The sequence below is a fragment of the Orbicella franksi genome, chromosome 4, assembly GCF_964199315.1.
Source record: "Orbicella franksi chromosome 4, jaOrbFran1.1, whole genome shotgun sequence".
Taxonomy (NCBI): Eukaryota; Metazoa; Cnidaria; class Anthozoa; order Scleractinia; family Merulinidae; genus Orbicella; species Orbicella franksi.
The window spans coordinates 11,537,541-11,551,394 of NC_138148.1; the positions used below are offsets into that span (position 1 = coordinate 11,537,541).

A 13,854-nucleotide genomic window follows, 5' to 3' on the forward strand; every position below is an offset into this window, starting at 1 on the left:
CTACTAATACAATTTAAACTTATACGTAAAGCCGTGGGCTAGCTATGGAAGAAGACATATCCCAGTAACCTGAACAAGCTCGAAAAAGTATCACAAAAGAACAATCAAACTCTACCACTCCCTTGAAAAAATATCAGTGTCACTAATAGGCACAGCTTACTCATAAAACAAACAAACAAACAGGGAGGAACTATTGCCCCCTCCCCCCCCCCCCCCACCCCACTTCTTTTTCCCACACCAGTCCTGCAAAAAAGAAAATGAATTGAAATGAACACAATCTTACATGAAAGTAGTTGTTTGGGCTGTAACCCCTCCCTCCTGGTATTTACACCGCTGTAATGGTAACACACCATGAAGATCAATATAAAGAATATTTTAATTCTAGAGTAATAAAATACAATAATTCTCAGGACTAAGGTCCAGTTCAGATGTTGTGCCTCTGCTGTGTCAAACTAAATTCAGGAATAAAGTGCAACAACAGCACAGCAGAAGCACAGCGTCTGAATCAAACTTTTGAATTAAGTTTGACAAGCGCTTAAGTTTGACAAACTCTGCAGTGGTACACGACTCTTGCACAGCAGTGATTCAAACGTAGTGCATCTGTCGTGCCAAACAAAATTCACAGATTATATTACTGTGTTTTGGCAAGATTACGTTCCCAGAGGAAGTTAGGAGAAGAACTGTTACGGGGCATCAATAAATCCTGAATTTGGTTTGACTCTGGCATGGCGTCTGAATCAGAGTTGTTTTTCTGCCATGCGACAGACCAAAATTTACTTCAGTTTGGTACGGCACAAGCATGATGTCTGAACTGGGCCTATAATACTTTAATAAATTTATATAAAAAGTTTTGTTTTCATTGCTGGCGTGCATTAAATGTGGCTTAGTAAATCTTTTGAAGTAATTATTAACCTCTTACTAACCGAGGACAAGGGCCATAGTAGGGAATATTGGCCCAAGGTTGCGGTAGTATGGACCTAAAGCAGCGAGGCTTGTACAAAAATGACTGAATGCCAATATTTCGCAGTACAGTTCAAGCCAGCTAGGTTGATTTAGTAAGTAGCTTATTATACGGCACTCGGACCATTCTTGTTTCGAATTTACCAGTTTTTGAAAACAAAACAAAAAAAAGCTTATATCTGTTTGTGTGGAAATGGTCTCTGTGGCAAAATTTTGACAAAGAAAGAACCAATCAGAACGGGCAAATTTTCCTCAAGACTACTGTATCGAACTGGAACAGTGTGGAGACCATGAGCTGTCATTTGAGGCTTTGGTTTAATGATTATGTTACACGAAGTAAGAAATGATACAAAAAGATATATGTTTACTGATCTCGGGCAAATTTGAAACAACTGAATCATGAAAGGCTTAATTAAAGGTTTACAATTTCTGACAAAAACTGTGAAGGCGATATAAAATAGGGTCTAAGAAAGTAACACACAAGGAACAATAATCCGTTTGTATAAACAAAGAAACGGTTAGCAGTTGCGTGGATGAGAACAACATGTTTAGCATATTAGCTCTTCTCTAAGACATATTGTGATGAAACTAATGAAAACAAAATACAATATAGTTCTTTTGTCTACAGTGTCTAGAATATTACATTACATTGATACATTTGATACAATCGTAACTCTATTATTTACAGCAAAAAACCAGGTTAATTTTTTTTTTGTTACTTGGTGATGCATATTTGATAGCCTTCTGAATCCTGATGACTTCCATTAAAACTATTTTGCAAATCAAATTGCATTAGAACAACTGTACAAGTCAAAGATTTCAATTGTCAAAGTGTGGACATGGAGTTTCTCAACTCCAATATAGTTCAAGACCCATTTAAAACAACGGCCATTTTTTGCAATGAACAGATCAAAACTACCATCAAACTGAAGAAATATTCCATGAGAAAAAGAGGATAGAACCTATCTTCTTAAATATATACCAAGTTTAGGTTCTCAAACATAAAAGAGTTTCCTTCAATTACCTCATTTAAGTTTGCTCTTGAATTTGTTTGTTTTTATCCTACAGAAATGGCTGGGCACTTTGCAGCAAAAGTCAATGCCAAGGTGCTTGCTCTTTCACATTTTAGCCAGAGATATAAGGGAGATGGTGAAAATGTAGCAACCAAGACTGGAGACTGTGTTAGCATAGAAAAACTCCTCAGACAAGCAGAAAAAGCTTTTAAATCAGACAGTGTAATTGCTGCTGAAGATTTTATGGCTGTTCACATTCCCCTGAAACTTAAAGAATGGTGGATCTTGGGCCAATTATTATAAAATACATATGTTGTGGTATGAAAATTTCAAAGCAGTTTGGTTTTTATTTTTCATTCTCAGTTACAGTTAGACTGTTCACAACCTCTCTATATTTCAACGTATCTGAAGAATAATGTGAGCAAAGTGAGCATGAGTGCAAAAGCACAATGGAGTGGGGGTGGGGAGGCAAGCAAAGCAAGCTCTTTATTCTTCTCAGTTCCACCCCATACCCCGTCAAGCCATCCATTTTGCACTAGTGCCCAGTTCTCGTAAATATGAGAGTCACTTATAAAAGAAGATAGAACAATAGGTAACAAAATCTATGCAAAAAGTGGTAGCAGGATTATGTAATCTATCACTAGGCTAACAATAAACTTGTACAAAATCTTAAATGAATATTTACAAAACAAGTTGACAAGGTATAATATCCTATTGAGTTAACTAACAAATTTAAATATGCTGCTGCGAGTTTGCTATTAATAATTATAGTTTACAAGGGTATACCCCAACTAAAGCAGGAGAACAATATTTTTCAACATTTATCGTTTTCTTCCTTTTGAATGCTTTTTAGTTCAAACTGTGACTTCCCTATGACTGTTACTTAGTAGGATTTATGGCAACCTCCTTCCCAGGGTCGCTGCCTGGGAACGAGGTTTGGCACTCCACAAACAGTACCTTTCAAACTTATATGGGAATTATGTGTGGTTTTTAGGTCTCTCTATGTAACTACTATTTTACACATATATGACATAATATGCAGTTAATTCTCCCACAGGTGTGACAGAGTTAATGAGTCAAAAGTTAATCCCATAGAAGAATTTTGGGCTTAAGCTTTATAATAACCACAATAGTAACATATTCAGGTAGTGCCTTAATTTAGCATTCTAAGGGGCTTTACAAAGTGTTAAAGCTCAGTTCAACTTCTAAAACTAGTAATATACATACAAAAGTAAGACATGGAGAATTTAGCAATAAAATGAGTGAAATAAAAAAATAAAAAAACTAACTATACTAACCAATAAAACAAAGATAACACATGTTATGTAGAAAAAAACAGTTGAGATTAGTTTTAAAAGAACTCACAGTGTTAGTTTCTTTTAATACATACAGTACCATGGTAACCTGTTCCAAAAAAAAGGCAAATCTTCATATCACTATTGGTTAGTCCTGGGGATACATAAATGAGACATGCAGAATGTAGACCAATGGCCTTGCAGATGTGTATCTGTGTAGTAGATCAAAAATGTGCAGGCAGGTGCTAAATTTACTTTAATGCTTAATTAAATCCTTAATTTAATAATGAATTTAATTATAGTGCACATGAAAGTATTAAAGAAGAAAAATGGCAGCCAGTGAAGATCCTTGAGTAATGGTACAGTGCAAGTTTTGCTAGAAATTATAGTAACATTTTTTGTTCTTCATATGGCTGGAAATTGAAATCCAGATGCACCGTAAACCCTCCCTTGGCATCTCCACTGAAATAATATGCAGGATACTGATCGTGTGGTTGCCTGTTTGGCCCCAATCCATCTTTTTCTTGCCATCTTTGTTCCGTGCTCAGGTTGTGAAAGCTATTTTCAATGTGACGTCCCAAGGTCCATCCGAAAGTAACACCAGCAGCCCCACTCCAGAGACCCGCGACAAAAGCGAAGGCACCAATGCATGCACCCATCCTAGCTCCTATCTGGGCACCTGGGCTTCTAAGGACGAGCGAGACCCATGTGTAAATGACCCCAAAGGCAGAAAGTATGCTCTCTATAACTTCTTGAAGGCTAGCTACCAGACGCTCAATAGCGTCAGGATTCTCCAAAATAAGTTTCAATATTTCAACAACAGGAGGCAGTGCTATACCCAAGTTGTCCTCGTCAGGGTTCAGCACGGTGCTGGTTATGATCAAGAAGTTCCTGACATTCAAGATAGCTTCTTGGACCATCGGGGATTTTCCCTGAGGAGTCTGGAATTTCTTCCCGTCGTGAAAGGCACCCTCTAGCAGGCTGATCAGTGACGTGTATCCAGCAAAGTGGCCTGGTTCTGGCTTCTCTGCAATCGTGGAAATTTGAACGCTATACTTCGCCAAGGCATCCGAAATGCTATTTCTTAACTCTTGCTGATGATGCAGGCAGAGGTACAGATCTCGTTTGCCACTTTTCGCTGCTGCGGGATTTATGTTGCCGCAGGAAGGGTGACAACAGACAACTTCGGTCGACATGAAGTTGGGATCAAACTGATGAAGCACGATATCTTCGTACCCCCCTACGTAACCAGGATTTCGTAAAGTCACTTGGTTGTCAAAGTTGACGCCAAAAAGCTTTCTAGCATCGTAAAACATGGAGTTGGTCACTGTCGGCGGCGGTGTGAGGATTCTGAAATTGCGAAGAAGACCTCGATGCCAAACTTGCACCGTCTTCGATTTCGATACTTCGCCGTTTATGAGGTCGGCAGCCTCTTTTGACTCTTCGTGCTCTTCAGCCTCTTCGTGCTCTTTTGTTTCTTCGTGCTCTGCAGCCTCTTCGTGCTCTTTTGGCTGTTCGTGTTCTTCAGCCTCTTCGTGTTCTTTTGGTTGTTCGAGTTCTTCAGCCTCTTCGAGCTCTTTTGGCTGTTCGTGCTCTGCAGCCTCTTCAAGGTCTTCAGCTTCTTGGGGTTCTTCAAGCTCTTTAGGCTCTTGAGGCCGCTGGCGGGGAAGGAAAGAAGCGCGTTCTAACTCTGCTATCGGTACTTCTGACTCTTCGAGAGTAAGGAGAGAAGGAAGGCAGTCTAACTCAGTTTTCAAATTCTCTTCAAGTTCTTCAGACTCCTCGAGAGGAAGGACAGGAGTGAGAATGTCTAATTCCGATCTCAAACACTCTAATCTGTCTCCAACCTCGAGTTGCTTGGGTCGCTTGGCTTTTGGTTTTCCTTTAGCGGCAGATCTATATCTATATACTACTACATGTTCTTCTGCCATTCTTGAATAAATTGAACACTAGTCGTTTCTTCTACCTTTCAGACAGGATGACCGAACGGAGAAGTATTAAAGCTTGTTTGCCTTGCAATACATTTTTACTTTCACTTTCGATCACCCTTATTCCGGGCATAAGGGCGATCGAAAGTAAAACTAAACATTGGCCGAGTCGTGAGGTTTTTCCCTATCAAGACAAGTTTAATTTGTTTTGCATATTCAAAAAAACCGTCAGATTCCTGTCATCAGTTGACTGCGCCAAGTGCGACCCGAGGACAAAAACTTGGCCACAGAGACAAATCTTCAAAGAACCTCAGAGCAGGACTTTTTACGAAAAAAACAAAAAAACATTAAATGTCTTTCTCGCAATTAAGCTGTCATTCAATTTCAAAAATCCCTGAAATTGTTCTCGCATTATATTTCATTCTTCACTGCGATCTTTACTGTGTTTCACGCGTGTCCAGTCATGAATATTCAGGTTTTCGATCAAATTTCCCCGTTTGGGTCAACGTCTCAGATAATTCTTACGATGAGCAGGCCGGGGCAGTTGTTCAGGGATCGCCATCAGTATAATGATAGACTCGACTGCAGCAATTTTAGCATCAAAATTTGCCCTGGAAGTGCTCGTATTTACGTGATACAAGAAAAGGCAGGTACAAAAGTCGGGCCGGATCAACTTGGATCGCTGATTTGAATAAGAATAGCCGGCCTATTCAAGAACGAGGCATACAGCAATTGTTGTTATTCTTATTCAAATCAGCGATCCGAGTTGATCCGGTCCGACTTTTGTTGTTTATTGAGAATAACAACAATTGTTGTATGCCTCGTTCTTGAATAGGTGCTATTCTTATTCAAATCAGCGATCCGAGTTGATCCGGTCCGACTTTTGTTGTTTATTGAGAATAACAACAATTGTTGTATGCCTCATTCTTGAATAGGTGCTATTCTTATTCAAATCAGCGATCCAAGTTGATCCAGTCCGACATTTTGTACCTGCCTGAACCCAGAACAATCAGGATATTGGCGTGTCTCAGTCACTGGAATGCTGGCTCTCGGTAGCCTGAAATTGTAAGAATATATCGTATATAAATTAAATACACACTAAGTGATCTTGGTGTTTTTTAAGGCAGATGCTCTCTCATGCTTGTCAAGAAAAGTGCTCCTCCCTCTCCTTTGACGGTTTGTAGGGGAGGTGTCTTTACGTGCGAGATACAGCATCTGCGTAGGAGGGAGAAGGAGCGATTTATGTGACCAAGGAAGCACAAAGAACATCTGCGTAAGTGACCATTTGTGACAATGGACGGTCGGTAATGATTGAATTATCATGATAAAGCAATCAATCATGATGCCCCATGATACTGTGAGGAGAGGAAATCAGATTACGCTGTCAAAACATATAGAAATCCAACATAGATATATTTGTTTTAGTTCGTTTTGTATTCTGAGTTACAGGTTACTGTTCCACTTCATTAACCGTAACAAACACCTGCTGTTTTGTGTAAGATCACAACTGTAGTTAGAATTGAACTGTAATTACTACCTGCAATAGTCTTTTGATAAACTTTTATCTACCTTTATGTAATAGTTAAATGAATGCGCGCGCTCTGATTGGTCAATCAGCTATGGTTTATTGTGCCAGTAAACTCATGGAAACTTCGCGTGTCTTCTGAATTATTAAAAGTTTTTATGGTTTAGAGGCACGATAAACCGCTTGGGATGTTGGAAGAACACTCGAAGAATTCGTAAATCACTCGCCTGCGGCTCGTGATTTACGAATTGTTTGAGTGTTCTTCCAACATACCACGTGGTTTATCAGCCTATAAAACACAAAAACTTGTGGTCTATTGCTTAGGTATTGTTTTGAAAGTTATTAATGTGTAAACGACAAATGCCGTTATAACCAATCGAGCCTTCTGAAATGCATGAGATAATGTTTGGTTATGACTGTTTAATACCTTTATGTAATCCTTTAGAATTGTGTTTTTGGCTTAAATAGTTGTGCCTTGTAAAATATTCTTTGGTTATATTCTGGCTGTGTTCTTGGATTAAAATGATATCGTTGGACCTAAGTTCTGAGTGCGCTGTGATTTCTCTGAAGGTAATTCCCGGTAACAGATTCCGGTTCTGATCCCCGCAGCAAGAGAGCTCCCCAGGTATTTATTTACAGAAGTGCTTTCGCAGGCCAATCACCAATTACAGTCAAACCTCAATTATCCGTACCTCGATTTTCCGGATTTTTTGATTATCCGGACTTCTTTCTCTATTCCCAATTTTGTCATGAATATTTATTAAGAACAACATGTTTAGCATATTAGCTCTTCTCTAAGACACACTGCGATAAAACTTATGAAAGCAAAATACAATATAGTTCTTTTGTCCACAGTGTCTAGAATATATGTTAATTCTCATAAAAACTAATACAAAACAGGCTAACTCATCGGTGCTCACCAAGCCATGTGCCTACATGCTATTCTGTGGGGAATGAAATCGATCTTGGGGCAATAGCTTGTCAAGCATGCAATGCTACATCACAAAAACCATGAAAAGGCAGGAAATGTTTGTTGATTCCCAGGGCCTGCTGCCTTGTTACCACCAACTACCTTGCCATATAATAGCAATTAGTAGAATTCCACTAGTATACTATGCAAATGCTGTAATCTGATTGGCTGAGCCATTGAACACTATCAGCCATTAGTGTGCAGTGGCTGGAGGTCGTCTAGGAAATGGCGAGGGTTTCTCATTTTTCCAAAGTTTTGGAGGAAAATTTTGATGCAAGTGGATAATTAAATTCTTGAGAAGTCTAAACGAAGGACATTTGCGGTTTCTTGACTTTAAAAAAAATTGAAATTATTGAAAAAACTGATGCGCTAGCGCACACAACTCAATTTTACATGACAATTCTATCTGAGCAACCTTTTTCAGGCGCAAAGTTTAATAATACGTCAAGAAATAATTGAAAAGCGTTATTTGAAGTAAATTTCAGTAAGAATACTACTAAAACAATTATACTATTCGCTCTCGATTTCTGTGAGGTGATAGTTGATTCGGCCTTCGGCCTCATCAAGTATCACCTTATAGAAATCTCGAGCTCATAATCTAATTGTTAATTATAATATGTTAATCATATTTGCTATAATACTTAAAAATAGAGTAGTGGTAGTCAGGAGCTAACATTGTAAGATGGTGGTTTAACACTGACTATTTTTTGATGTTTTGTTCAAGACGTTTCAGCTGGTGTTTGAGCCTTCGGCATCAGCTGAAAAACTAACGTTAGTACGCATGATTCAAAAAACAGCACATCGAAAGCGCGCTGAGGAAAATTCCCCGTGAATTTTCTGCGCATAAGTCTCGCGCTACCTTTTTCTTGAAACTTCACGCATAATTTTCCTCAGTGCGCTTTCGACGTGCTGTTTTTTGAATCACGCATACTAACGTTAGTTTTTCAACTGGTGAAGGTTCAAGTACCAGCCGAAACGCCTTGCACAAAACATCAGAAAGTAGTCAGTGTCAAACCACTAACTTACAATGCTATAGTACTGTAGTATCAGTTTGCCAACATCTATGTTATGATTCTTACACCTTCCTCGTACCACATGGTACACTGAAACTTGAGGCGTGTTTAAAATTTAGAACTGTAAACTCTACAAGCTAAACAATCACTCAGTTATGGCACCTTGACTATTCTGTTGATTAAAATATTAAACTATTAGTAATCATTTTTAAGTTTGTTAGTTATGCCATGGTAACTATTGTCAGGAGACACTCAACGCTTCCTCTTGGGAATCCCTCTGTTGACTGCAATGTACCATTACGAAGAGACTACTCAGTGTTCCAGATGAGCGAGGGGTTTCGCGACAAAAACCTGACAAGGTCAGCTAGATGACCTGATAAATTAAACAAAAATTCATTAATAATGATTTGGTGGGTGCAGTGGGAATTGCCCCATTGGAATTCTTATTGACACCCTGCCTTGAAAACGTATCTGAACCCTGGCCATTGGTTTATCAGCTTTTCTGTTTTGTGATACCCTCAATAAACAAAGTTTGTTGGTTGTTTTGCTTGCTTATTTTGCTGGTAGAATATTATCACTGGCACATCTAAATACCATCTTGATATGTTTAGCTTAAAATAGACAACTATAGGTTTCTGGCGTAACCTTTATATGCTATAAAAATAAATGAGCATTAGGCCATCTCTGTTTAGAGTCGTTCGACTGACCCAGATTTTCGCGTTTTCAAAAAAAAAAAGTTACACAGAAGGCAATGACACATTATTTCAAACAATGGTCACTTTAATCTGAAACATAAACAATTTTTTGCCTTACAGATTTTTAGTTTTTCCCTGTTCTCGTTTGATTTTAACAACGACCTCGCCCTTTTCCTTCCTCCATTGCCGCGATGTTGACTTTGTAACCACACCTTATTGTTTCCAGGCTCCACGGATATTATGCTGAGGCACTGGGCCTCGTACCTCCAGACTCCTTTTCCAATTTTATTTATTTATTTATTTATTTATTTTTCCTTTTCCGACCGACCGACCCAAAATCAGAAAACGCATTCGACAATAAACGAAAAAAAAGAGGGGGGATGGCCTTATTTGCACAATCAGTAGTTTTGATCTGTAGTTATGAGAACAGTGATCATGCATGAAAAATGATTATCAAAGATTCCTGAAGTTGAATGTAATGGATCAATGTTTAAAGTGCACCTAACCCCAAAATTTTTTTTCCGCTGAAACGAATCTACTTGTTATTTGAAATAGTTCTGCGAAAAAATTTTTGGATTCCGTTAAATCCTCGATTTTCTGTGCCCCGACGAAATCTCGAAAATAGCTCCAAAACACCGCCATTTTGTTTCACGACCGAGTTTGAGGAGAGTGGGTCCAGCGGCTCTTGTGACGTCTACCCAGGAAGGTTGGATATCTCACGTCCTCTCATTTCCTTCAGGATGGTGCAATACACATTCGAAAAGTGCACAGAAACGCCTTCCAGAAGTGCTATCGGCTGTTGCAGCAATATTCCAGATTTAAAGAAAGATATACTGTACAATTTACTGACGATGATCGGCTAATGGTGCAATAAAGACGTCAACGATGGTTGATTTTGTCGAACCGAAACAAGCGAACTGAATCTGTGAGAACCATTGAAGAACTCTCACTGGAACTTGTTCCGCAGACTTTCGAACGCTATTTTCATTAATTTTCTGCTTAAAGCTAACCAGCAATTTGTAGAAATACTACCGACAACCTATATCTTCCAATCCCGCAGTATTTATAACATAACCGGCAAAGTTGTGTGATCCGATCATGATCAAGAAGCGTTTTACTGATATGTAAATAGATCGCAACTGTACGCCGCTAACCAACACTTATTTCTCTTTCGATTTAGATGAAAGTCGAAGATTTCTCCCTTAGAATTACATGATAACAAAATTGTTAGACTCACGGAGTTTTTCGAAGGTTTGGAAATCAGCAGTGCGACAAAGATTCTGTGCAATCTATCTATCTGTCTGCAATAGCGTCGAAAATATGACCGCGTAACATCTGCGGACCGCTTAGGGAACACATCCTTTTCGCTTATCCGACGAATTTCACTGCAAACTTTGAGAACAATTTACACTGGTTATTTGGAGTTACGACTTAAAACGTGTGACAATGTGAAATCGGTAATTGTATGAAATGTTTCCTTCCGCCTTGCTTGCCGCAGCTTCAAAAATACAGGTCCAAACAGGAGCCATAATCGGGGACGGAGACCGTAAGCGCGCGCCATTCCAAGTATTGGGGTTGTCCCCATGATATGGGACAATAATTCTATTTTTAGAACAAATTGCGCCATCACCTGCTGCACATGCGCGTGCATGCTGCGAGGATTTTTGCGGATGTCGCGCGGGGGAAATGGCGTCCGAAATTCCCGAAATGTTTCATGTTTTTGCCCCACAACTGAACGCGTTTACGTCTGTTGGAATTTTGCTTAAGTATTTTCGTCGTAAGCTGCTCCAGTTTGAGTGAAGTAAGACAGTGTCGAATTTAGGTATGTTCCGCGTTAAGCTTATATATATCGCTGACCAAGTTGTGTTCGGACGGATGCTTCTCTTACATGAGCTGTACATTACTCCACTTTAAATTTCACATATGTTGAAGATTAACAGCTTTTCCATTACACAGCAAAAAACTAGCTGGATATATTTAGATATAGCAGAGCTTCAGGACTTCATAGTTTCATAGCTCCTCTTGCCACACGCTTGCGAGGAATTTGTCAGTCTATCGCGACCGAAAAGTAAAACACAATAATTGCTAGTTTGAGTTTCGCTTGAATTGTAAGCAAGGCTTGATGTTTCATCGAGGCTTAATAACTTTACGTCCGTAGATACTGCTCAGTTTTATTCGTGTAAAAATCCAGTAAATTCTCTGTTGTCGATGAATGAGAGCGCCCGCCGATGCGTGTTTTGTACAGTCAGTAAACATGACGAATTGTACTTCCGCCGCACTTTCGTGTGAAAGCGTACATCGAACTCAAACAATAGCTCTATAGTTTTTAAATATGTTTAAGATTGATAAATGTTTGAGAACATATTAAAAGCTAAGCTGAAAATATGTGAATAAAGCAGAAACAATCAGCAAAGTTACGATGACGCTTTCTTTAATCAACTTGGAATAACGATTTCGATTTTGTTGATCGAGTTATCAAAACTCCTTGTCTATTTTCATTTTCGCAATGTAAAACTTCACTATGCTTATGTTGAAGAAACACACATGATGTTAGTAGCCTTTTTTGCATTCGTGAAATTTGTTGCAGCATCTCAGCACAAAAGATAACGAAAGAAATCTTTGTCAAGATTTGTTGACAATTGAAAACACCGACTCGGACTTGAAAGTGCACGAGCTGCACTATGCAAATGAGCTAATTGTACGCGTCAGACTTTCCTTTCAAAAACCTTTGCAAACTCACCAAACAAGCAGAGACAATAAGAAACCATCAAAACAGGTTTTGGTTATGATTAAACATTGTCTGAGAAACTCACAATTTAACTCGATACCAGAGTAGAGAGTTTTCTTGCTATATTCTTAAGCATACGCGTAAGCTTACAACTAGCGTGAGCAGATCTTATTATTCATTCCCAGCGCGAGATTGAAGTCTTGTTTTCGACCCTGAAAAACCCACCTTTTCCGTTAGCTCAGAGCATAAAACTACATATAAGCGCCCTGGTTCGTATTCCCTGCCTTATTCCCTGCCATCGCTGTGAAAAATACGCAAGACAATCTCTCAACTCTCACCATTTGATCACGCAACGTGACAACATCCACGCGAGAGCCCCTGACATGTGCGTGAATCCGCGCGGAAATATGACGTCAGGATGGCGCAATTTGTTCTAAAAATAGAAAAATTGTCCCATATCATAGGTGCCCGCGAATCCCGAGACTTACGGTCTCCGTCCCCGATTATGGCTCCTGGTCCAAAACAATACGATTTTCAATCGATCGAAGCCAATGTTTTGGAGGTCATCAAGTCTCGAAAACTGCAACACATACGTCGCTCTTATAAACATGAAGCATTCAACTGAAAGTAAAACACAAACTGGATTTAACAGAACAATCACACCTTGACAAAATACATTCTCGCTAAGGACAAATGTACACGGGCTATAAACACGCGTGGGAATCTTATGTTTAGTTGACGAAATTACCATCGAAAGCAGTTTTTGAGTTTTCTTTCCTGCTCTTCGTTTGCCTGGTCCTCCACTTCGTATCTAGCTTTCCACTCCTAATATACAAGCAGCTCGTCCGCAAAGAAGTCTTCCCCTTCGTCGCTTGAAGTATTGTAATTTGCTCTCAAAGCTCTAAGCAGTGAGTTCACAGTTGTCGAACGTGCTCGATCGAAGTTTATTTCGGAGTCTTCCGAATCGAAACTTAACTCTGACTCCAGTGACGAAAAAGAAATAATTCTGAGACAAAACTCGGACGTTTTAGTCCCAAAATACATCGGAACGATTAGTTTTGTATTCCATCTTCTCGAGAAAATACAGAGAGTTGACTGAGGCGCTATTGTGTTTGGTTCCTGGGTAGACGTCATCAGGTAGCGCCGCCCCAGACTCCCTAAAACGCGGTCGTGAAACACTTCAAGCGCGACTTTGAAAGGGCATAGAAAATCGAGGATTCAACCAATTTCAAAAATTTCTTCGGCCAAATGCTTTAAATCAAGTCTAGATTCGTTTTAGCGAAAAAAAATTTTGGGGTTAGGTGCGCTTTAATACTACAGCCAGTAATAACATAATCCATGGAATTCAGTCGAGTGCTTAGGTGGATAAACTTATGTGATGCCTAAACTACTCGAGGCGCCTCAAATTCATTCGCAAACCGCCATCAATGTTCCCATTAATGACATACATCAGGGCCGGGTTGTTCTAAAGCCAGTTACCGCTAACCCAGGATTAATTAAAAGTTAACCAAAGTATTCATTCTTCTTTCATAAAAATGTTTTAAACTTGTTATGTTTCGAATATTTCAAGATTAATCAAGCTCAAAACTGAAGGACAAACAATATATACAGAAAATATCACCGAAAAGTTTCAAAACTGAAATCAAAATTCTCGCTAATCCTGAGTTAGTTTAACCCGACTTTAAACAACCCGGCCCTGTTGGTTTGGGTTAAACTGATGATGTGCC

General features: G+C 39.2%; 2 protein-coding genes across 2 annotated transcripts in view; both read right to left on the reverse strand.

The window, feature by feature from the left end:
* Window positions 1-13,854, reverse strand: part of LOC145484669 (uncharacterized) — a 335,301-nt gene that overhangs the window by 221,471 nt on the left and 99,976 nt on the right. The gene's annotated exons all lie outside the window — the stretch shown is intronic.
* LOC145483380 (uncharacterized) lies at window positions 2,272-6,953 on the reverse strand. The gene has a single exon (XM_081461884.1). The coding sequence runs from the start codon at window positions 5,197-5,199 to the stop codon at window positions 3,652-3,654; it is 1,548 nt and encodes a 515-aa protein (XP_081318010.1). The 5' UTR covers window positions 5,200-6,953; the 3' UTR covers window positions 2,272-3,651.